The sequence below is a fragment of the Eurypyga helias genome, unplaced genomic scaffold (assembly GCF_000690775.1).
Source record: "Eurypyga helias isolate BGI_N326 unplaced genomic scaffold, ASM69077v1 scaffold5689, whole genome shotgun sequence".
Lineage (NCBI taxonomy): Eukaryota > Metazoa > Chordata > Aves > Eurypygiformes > Eurypygidae > Eurypyga > Eurypyga helias.
This window is the reverse complement of record NW_010273848.1, coordinates 89,008-98,655: the sequence shown is the minus strand read 5'-3', so window position 1 is coordinate 98,655 and position 9,648 is coordinate 89,008. Positions and strand designations below refer to the sequence as shown.

The window sequence follows — 9,648 nt, the reverse complement described above, 5'->3', positions numbered from 1 at the left end:
AGTGTGAGCAGGAAGGAGCAGCAGAGACGACATGTGATTAACTGACCACAACCCCCATTCCCTCTCCCAGTTCAACTTGGGGGGTGGAGGTAGAGAATTTGGGAGTGAAGTTGAACCTGGGCAGAAGGGAGGGTTGGGTGGAAGATTTTTTTTTAAGATTTGGGTTTATTTCTCATTATCCTACTCTGATTTATGATTGGTAATAAATCAAATTAATTTCCCCAAATCAAGAGTATTTTGCCTGCAATGGTAAATGCCATGATCATCTTGTCTTTATCTCGACCCACAAGCCTTTCGTCATATTTTCTCTCCCCTGCCCAGCTGAGGAGGGGCAGTGGTTGAGTGGCTTTGGTGGGCACCTGGCATCCAGCCCACGTCAACCCACAACACTGATAGAAGACTGCTGTGATTCTTGGATATACTAACTACTAAAGGGAGAAGAAGTAGAGACAATCTAACATTTGTTTATGGAGTGGGTTAAAGTGTTACTAAAATAGTAGGTGCATTTCTACTACATTTTTTAAAGGATGTCAAATTCAGTGAAAATGGCACAGAAATGACCAACAGAAACTGAGGGCCAGTATAAAAAGAAAAAAAAAGACTTGCAGAAACATGAGAGCTGAAGTATATATGGGAAATAAAGCACAGACAAGTGATAGGGACTGATCAGTGAAGCAAAACACTAAGAAACACACATCCTCTCCAGTGCCTTCAAACCAAGGCTTGATGCCCTTTCTGAAGGATATACTTTCTCTAACCAAAGTTGGGCTCAGTACAGAAGTAACTGGGGGAAACTGGGAGAATCTTGCAATCCATAGTGAGTCTGATTAAATGGTCTAATGTTCCTTCCAGCATTAAGTGTTATTAAGTCATGAAAATACTCTTCATGGCAATAAATATGCTGCGTGAGAGCCAAGAATTTCACTGAATTTGTTTGTCACTCTTCATCCAGATAACCCAGTTAAGGATGTAGGGTTTTTACGCATGGCGGAATAGGCAGGTTCCCTAAACCCACTGATGTCCTGAAACCTGTGGAGAAATCCTGTAGGTCACAGACTGTTCTGAAAGGCTTCTAGGCAGAGGCCCAGAGCCTCTTGCTCTGCAGTAGCATATTTCCCTTGAAAGATCCCATGTGCTGTCAGCAAGCAAGTCAATGCGTATAGGTAATGCCTATAGAACAAGTGTTAGCTGGCACTAAAAATTCCTGTGGTTTTCAGGAGGAAAGAGGAAAACTCTAAAATGCAGGAGGCAAAGTGCCTGGAATTAGCAAGATTTGGGTTAATAATTTTCTTATTGCTAACAATTTTACTCTTCAAATATCACTAGTGAGAAATGCCTGTCCTTCTATGGAATTTGGAATTAGCCCAATGTTGTTGCTGGATGTTCAAAAATTTCTTTCAGCTGGACTGGACACCAAAATAGTTTATCAAAAACTGTGAAAACACTCCAGCAATGAATGAATAATCTTCAAACATAGATTAGTGTCATGTATTATCATAAACTTCAGAAGAAATCCAAATCATAGTGCTACACTCTATTAGTCATTCACTGAACTATGTGGGTGGGCTATTAATGGAAAGAAGGTTATCAGCTAAGAAATGTCTCATTCTGTTACACAACTTCTCTCCTCATTCATTACTAGTGAGGAGAAGTGGGCAGTGAATTGCAGAGATCTAGAAAGAAAGCTTATTTATCATGATAGTAGTAAAATAAACAGAAATAGACATTAATTCCTACATAAACCAAAAGCCATTAGCTTAACAAATTGCTTGAGAAACAACTACATAATCATATCCTATGAGTAGATGCTTCTGCAGAGTAATGGTATTACACTTTGCAAAAGTTACTAAGATGGTACTCACCCATTTCTTCCAGTTATTTGGCCTAGAGATGTTTTCAAAGGAGTCACAATTATTCTGTAAATATCCAAGAGCAATTTGGTTGTTGCCTACCGTGTGGGATCATGACCATATTCAATTTGAATGGCAAAAAGCGTTAATGGATATAGTTCCAGGGTATTCTATTTACAAAGTTATTCCATTTTTCAAACATCATGTTACAGTCATGAATAAAAACAGACCGTAGGATATGACAATCATCTGCATGATCCTACCTTCTGATATAGGATGATAGTCTTCTCCAGAAGCAGCAGATCCATCCTTTGTATGAACTCTCACAACAGAAACCTTGGAAGTGTCTCCCAGACGAATCACTGGGATTTTTACAACTGCTACTTGCTTTTTGTCCTTTGGCTCACTCACACTAAATTTGGTCTCACCAAACTTAATAATAGCCTCTGTAATTAGAAGAAAAATGTTTTTAGAGCATACAAATGGGCTTCCAAAAGTCAATAACAACAAAATAATTTCTTACTGTCTGCATCATCCCGAATCTTTATCAGCGTCTCATTTTGTTCACCAATAGAGGCACCAAAGGAAGAATGACTTCTTGGAGTGCCAAGAACCAGACGTAGTTCTTCCTCTTCTTCATGGAAAGTATCATCCATCAGTACCAGTGTGCAAGGCTTCTCAGTTTCACCTACAATCATTCTGAAGGTAATATCATGCAGAACTTTGGTGTTCTTTGCTCTATTACAATACTTCTCTCCAAGCTCAAGGAAACACAGGCTGCTTCTGATGGCCAAGGCATCCACCTTGGCACTATGTAAGTTAATGAGTAATGACAATAATGAAAGCAGAATTAGTAATCATTACCTTACTGTGGAAACTCATTAAAGTGGAATCCCCCATCCTGGGACTTCTCTAAAACAAGTTTCTATTTGATATATCCACTTGACATTCATTGTTCCTTTTGTTTTAGAATAAAATACTGTTTCATAATAAAATATTCCTTCTCAGTGACGTCTCCCACAGTGTGCATTTAAAAAATAAATACTGGTACAAGGAAGCAGAGTAAAAGAAACTTTCACTAATACTAATGGTAATTTTGTCCTGGAGTTCTTTATTTCAACTCTCGCTTGATTGGACACGCTCCAACTGTGTGGACCTTCACTTATAGGATACCATTTGTTTTGAATGTCTTTTAAGCTCCCACTGATTCCAAGTGACAATTAATTTTGCCTTTAAGATGGTGTGCAGTTGCAAAATGCTCAATTTGAGCACTCAGAAATCAACTTACTAGATGTTAAGAGACTGGGAAAAAGGCCTTGTGCTAGGCATTGTCTACAAGAGCAGTAACAGTTATGAATGGTGTGCAGAGTGTTTGGCTCCCAGTGTCAGATTTGGTGGGCTCATCATCACAAGGGTGACTCCTACATCCCTGACAGAAGGAACAGCACAGGGGATGGGATAAGGTCAATTTATAGTATTTTCCTCTGTTCATTTTCTGAGGTAGTTATTTTCCCTATAGAAAATAAATTATCCATTAGGAGAAGTAAAAAAATTAAATCATTCATCCTGCTCATTGTTACATGGGAAATGTGAAAATGGTACTGAAATTGCTGCACAGTAAAAGCACGTGTGAAGCTTATGGAAACATGCTGTGATCCTAGCAGACTCTTTGCTACTTGTCTTCATGGAGAAATGGTAGAGTGATACTCAAAAAAAGAGGAAAGTCACTCCTCAAGGGGCACAGATCCAGTAATCCTAACAAGTTGGACTCTCTTTCCTCGTTGCATAGAGGCAATGGCAAAGGTATAGAGTACATGACAGCACTAAAAGCTGAGGCCAGCTCTAAATAAAGACAGACTGAACAACTCACTTTACAAGAGAACCATGATATATGCCTACAGAAATACGAAGGTTGTAATTTCTGTGATAAGGGCATAGCAAAGATTTCATGGTGATGTCAGAACATATTTAGGACTTGTAAAAAAATATTATGCATGTGTAAACTTAAAAGACTGAAGACTAAACTGTCTTCTGCACAAATAGGAGGAATAGGGTGATACACTTTGAAGGTAGTAACATCTGATTTATTTATTTCATCTCTGATGTGAGATATTAAATACCTGATATTGGTGAACTGCCTTAGGAAAGCCTTGGTGATGAGAAAATAAAATTCAAAGAGAAATTAGAGAGTTATATCCCTGTTGAAAGATCTATTAGTCATTTCAGTGCAAGTCAAATGTATTTACCAGAAACCTGCTTAACTAAAAGGAGAGTTTCTGAAGTTTTCTTTCTGACAGTAGATCTGTGTCTCTTATTGCATTATGCTGAACCTGCTTTTGCTATCAAAAAGATCCTGGCACTCAGGCTGAACCTATATGAACGTATGTCCCTCTGGTTCCTATTGATTATCCTGCTAGGTCAGAAGTGAAGCGAAAAGAGACATCATTTCTGTCCACTCTGCCCATTGTGTATGGAAAAAAGCTTGGTTTTCCAGAGTGGTTTTTTTTGGCACTACTTTATGAGAAGGCATAATTAAAACAAATCAAAAGAAAGAAACAAATCAAAACAAATCAAAACATGATAGTCTAAAGGCTTCTAAAATAAGATCAAGAGCTTACCAGGAAGGAAGGTGATGATGGAACTGTCAGTATTAGGACGTTCTTCAAAGTCCATCATTACCTGAGCTGAACCTTGCCTTGTATAGCATCTCACAGTGGATGTGTATCGGATATCCCCACTCCTATATATCATGGCAGAAATTTGTCCATCGTTTTCATTGCCTACATATACAGATTCTTTAAACTGCATCTTAGGCACTGGGCAGAAAAACATAAAAAGCATGTGTAAAGTATAACTGCAGAAGTTATCCTATCTTCCCTCCACTATTTAAAATTTAGTTATGTTATATTGCACCAGAAATATGACATAAGCAGCTAGACCACAAATGACTTAACACATTGCCTGTAGCTGAAACATGTAGATTCTCTGTCTTTGGTGTTATTCAAAATGACAAGTTTTATTTGTGTATTGCAGTCATCCATCTCCCACATAAATGTGAAAAGGTAAAAAAAAATACTACTCACAGTCAGACACTGAGTCATTAATAAAGATGGTGGCCTTGCTGGGTTCTCCAAGGGCAGCATTCATGGGCATCCTTAGCACAAGCTCAAACTTCTCAGTTCCTTCTAGAACTGGCTGTCCAAGGTCATCCAGAATTACCACGCGAACTGTCTGCATATTGACTCCAGGGGAAAAATCTAGATTACGACTGATGCCTACGTAATCTACTCCAGCTATCAATGGAAAAGAGATTTAAAATATCAAATTAATAAATAACATTACATATAATGAAAAAATAAGAATATGTTTCATTAGACAGTTAATTTTAGGTAAATCTATTTTTTCTTTAAATATAATTTTAAAATTTGCCAAATTCTGGCAGTCATGTAAAGCAAAAGTATCTTTTGACCCTCTAAGTTGAACTATACAATAACTCAAATCAACACTTTTTGTTTAGTGATTCAAGGCACAAAATGGGGTTGATTCTATTCTGTTGTAAAACAATAGTTATTCCACTAAAACTAATAAAGTTTGCTTTAAGCAAGAAATGAAAATAAGCAAAAAGCTTTGAGAGAGACTTTGGAGATGAAGAAAGGTCTTTTGGAAAGAAGTTTTATATTATTCTGTAACAGAGATGGAAGTTTGAGAATAATTTAAAAGGGAAGGAGAAAAGGCCGGTGAACTGACTGTAAGGAAGAGCTACTGTTGTGTAGAAGAGAATGAATGGAACTCAAATTCTTCTCAGATCATGTTAGGTGAGATCTGGCACCCTAATGTTAAACACAGACAGATCTAGGTTTGTTTTTATTTTATGTTTTGCTTTGTTTTGAGCAAAGCAAACCAAGACATAACAAGCCAATGAGAAGAAGACAAACAAAATCAGATAATGGCTGTAAGATGACACTCTATGTTGGAAGCAAAGCATCAAAGTTATTTAGGACTCTAGCTAAGGACTGAGTTTTAACATTTTTTTTTTTTGGTGAGAATAACCAGCAGAACTATTGAAACAAAGCTTTGAGGGAGACGTTTATTGAAATTTAAGTAAGAGTAGAAATTCTGTGAATTTGACAAAATTTGGCAAGATTCAAGGCCATAATTAGATGGACACTTGCCTAGAGTCCCTGCTGCTGTGGTTTGTGAGGGAAAAAAAAGTACATCAACACTTGACTCTGCAGACAAAGGTTTTGTCAAATCATCACTGAATACATAGCTGTAGCAGTGCCTTTGCTGAACTAGATAATTTCTCATTGCCTACAGTAAAAATGAGGAGTAAACTCCACATGCTGCCTGTTATTATAACTGTGCCCAGAGTATGCTGTTGAGGCAGTAATCAACTGCCTTTGTGGGACAGTGTTTTATATGAGGATTCGAAGGTATTTCTCTTAGTGTTTTACTTCACAGTTGCTCCTACTCCTGTTTCTTTGAGTGAAATTCTGTAGCCACTAGATTTGTTCTAAGAAGAAAGATCTGCTAAGAGCAAGACATATATAAATTTTATCTTAAGTAGTTGAATCTATATCGAGACCAAATGCACTACAATTTGTTGTTGAAATTTATTGTGAAACTAGAGCAAAACAATAACTTACCCTCTGCAGTTAATGGTTCAGACTTGCGAGACCTCACTGTAACAGAGGCAGCTTTAGACAGATCGGTTCCAGTCCTCCAGACACGTACCTCAATATAGCCAGCACTCTCATCAACATAGTATTCATAATTTCCGAAGTAGAATGCTGGCTCTGATGAAAGAGGAGTAATGTCCATAAATGTTTACGTTGAAGGTAACAAGAGAGTTTAAAATCCACATTAGACAATGGAGAGCACCTTGCTCTTCCCAGGAAGTCAAAAAAAGGTTTTTTTTAGGGTTTAGAATTTTTGGCTTTAAGTACTGTTTAGGATAACAATTGTTATATCAGCACTGTGCTCATTTTTATTGCCTCCTACATTTTCAACTTTGTGTCAGCAGGTATGAATCTGTGTGCAAAACCAAATGTGTTATCTCATCAAACTTATTTGAGATGAGTCCTGTGCACAAGCCAGAAAATTCCTTGCATTTTTCACTTTGGTGCAAACAGACAAAGGTGAATATAGATAATAAAACCTTAACTTGAATGTTCTCACAGATTCCTGTTGCTAAAACCAAACTGAAACATCATATATAACTGGAGCTGCTTTTGGAAATGTTTTCCAGGTAACCAAAGGGGCAAATACTTAATTGTAGTTCCCCCGCACCTAGCATTTAAAAGAAAATCAATCTTATTTTATGTTAACTGGAATGTGAATAGTCTTTTACCTTAATATTTAAGTTCCACAGTTTATAAGAAGGAAAAGCAAAAAAGCAAAGGTGGTTAAGCATTATCCCACTTAACAGACATAGTGTTAATCCTAATTTTTTCCTCCCTTTTTCAGTTTTTCTGCCCACAGCAATTTCATAATGTAAACAGGCTTAAAAACATTGCCCAGCTTCATCCTGGATTCATATCAGTTCCTCTTTTCTATCCCTTTCATTCCCGTTTTGAAAGTATAAGGGTAAACACACACAGACAGTGCCTCAGTTTTCCCACTGTGCAGCAGAAATCATACCTATCTTCCCCACCAGCTGGGATGTAACTGAAGACCTGCAGAAGTTCTCTTTGTATTTTATCGCAATTTTTGTATGTTGCCTACTGAGAATTTATTATAATCATGAGATTAAAATGTCACAAATGTACTTGAAAATACCATAGAGCATGTGGCCAACTCAGATTAAGTTGACAGAGATCATAGCAATTCATGCGTTCTATCAGAGGCACTATGAATAGTTCCCCTTCATCAAGTATAGTGGAGAAGAAAAAGTTCAAAGGAAATTACTAGAAAAGTTTATGGCTCTACAGAGCTATGCCTAGCATACAGAAAAGGTACTATTTACCCAAAGTAGGAGACATAAATCCTTTTAATGGTAAGTGGAAGTCGGGCCCATCGCTTCCACAATCCGGTGAGATTTTCTGAAGATTATATGTATGTTGCAAAGCCTATGACTACTATTGCAATGTAACACGTGTTTTGGAATTGAATAACCAGCTTAAGACTACAACTGAGTTCAATAAAGCCAAACAGTGTGAGGACTTTGTATTTTGAAGATTTTGGAGAGGCTTGTAGGGTAACCAGACAGACAAAATCCCTATGATTTTCTGAAGTACTTGAGGACAATCTGACTGACTACACAGTGTATGGCAACAATCTGCTCTGTGGTAGATTGATTATATATTTTTACAGAAAACTGAAAAATGCAAAATAGGAATTTAATAAAAACTAACCAGAGGTAATATAAAGTAGGTACTCAGTTATTATTAAGCCAAAATTTAATGTGAGAAGGCAGCCATTAATAAAAATTTTGGAACTGCATTCAAGAATTAAATTGGAAGTTTTGGACATAATTTTCTCTTTGCTTTCAAGACTTTTCCTGCATTTCACAACTGACAAAATAAATTATTAAAAATCAAGGAAATAACCAACCCTCCTTAATATTCCACATCAGTGAAACAAATGCAGCTGCCTGTCTACTTACCTGCTAAAACTAAAATCATGGGTTGTAACAAATCGATGGAACTGAATGTACTCACTGAAAACAGTGCAGATTCATAGCCCTGCTTGAGCATTATCAAGGTCATCAGCCTTTGCAGGAAGAAAGACAAACTTGGCAAATGTGTAACTTTGGTAGATGAAAAGGCTTTCACTTCCAATTTAATTTTTTTTTTTTTTTTTTTAATTATTCAACGTTATGTGTACTTAAACGTGTGTGTGTGTGTGCACAGACAGACATGCATCAATCTTACATTATTTGCCTATAGGGACTGAGTTGTCCGTAGCTGCATTTATATTTGGGACTGTGAAGGTCTTATCTGAAACATCAAGTGAATAGCATACACTCTCTGGACCTTTTTATAAAACGACTAATTTTGATGAGAGTTCTACTTACAGGGATACTGCAGAATATTACGTCTGCAAGGATACGTGTTATTTCAGACATAAAACGATGTTCTAAAATTTTCAAGTTGGACAAAGACTTATCCAGCTTCTAGAGGTTAAAAGTATAGAATGCCTACCAAGACCAATGGTTATGAACGTGCCAACAGTGAGGTAAAGGCAGTTAAAGATATTACCAAATCTAACATATGTCATTTCTTAAACAAGTATTCTTAAAGTTTAGCACATTTTGCCAAGTCTAATCTCATTTCTGTAATCCTGTTCTTCCTATGTTGATGTCCCAGTAGTTCCGGAATTAGATCTGAACTTGACTACACTTAATTTTAAGCACTTAAGTGAGAGGCACCCACACATACAGCCTGCTTGCTCTCAGTTTGCAAGGACATAGACAGGCCATTCCAGGAGGTTTCCCAACCTAATGAGGATACAGGAGGAGAGATGGAATGGCTCACTCAGTGCAGTGAGAAAAATCTGAGGAGATTTGGAAGTGTTTCCTTCTACTCACTGACTACAGAGGGAACATAAGATGATCTGCCTTAAACTAGATGGAAGATATAAAAGCAAATGTTGTTTGTTTCTTGTAGTGCTATTATCCTAATGCTTGCTTTACTGCTGCTGAAGAAGAATCCTCACACACCATTCCTGTAGTCGCAGTCAAACATAAAAATGCCTAAACCCTCAGTTAGCTTGCCTTGTATTCCAGAGTGAGTTTTTCACACTTTCTGAGTCATGTATCTTCAATGAAAGACCCATTCTGCATGGTTACCCACCCTAG

At 37.2% G+C, this 9,648-nt stretch overlaps 1 protein-coding gene across 1 annotated transcript in view; it reads right to left on the bottom strand.

Moving 5' to 3' along the window:
* FREM2 (FRAS1 related extracellular matrix protein 2) overlaps nucleotides 1-9,648 on the bottom strand; it is a gene marked incomplete at its 5' end in the record, with an annotated part of 128,029 nt that overhangs the window by 29,388 nt on the left and 88,993 nt on the right. The window contains 5 exons of the mRNA XM_010159615.1: nucleotides 2,114-2,296; nucleotides 2,374-2,538; nucleotides 4,469-4,666; nucleotides 4,934-5,143; nucleotides 6,497-6,646. Of these exons, the coding sequence (XP_010157917.1) occupies nucleotides 2,114-2,296; nucleotides 2,374-2,538; nucleotides 4,469-4,666; nucleotides 4,934-5,143; nucleotides 6,497-6,646 (906 nt within the window). The remainder of the gene's footprint in view (nucleotides 1-2,113; nucleotides 2,297-2,373; nucleotides 2,539-4,468; nucleotides 4,667-4,933; nucleotides 5,144-6,496; nucleotides 6,647-9,648) is intronic.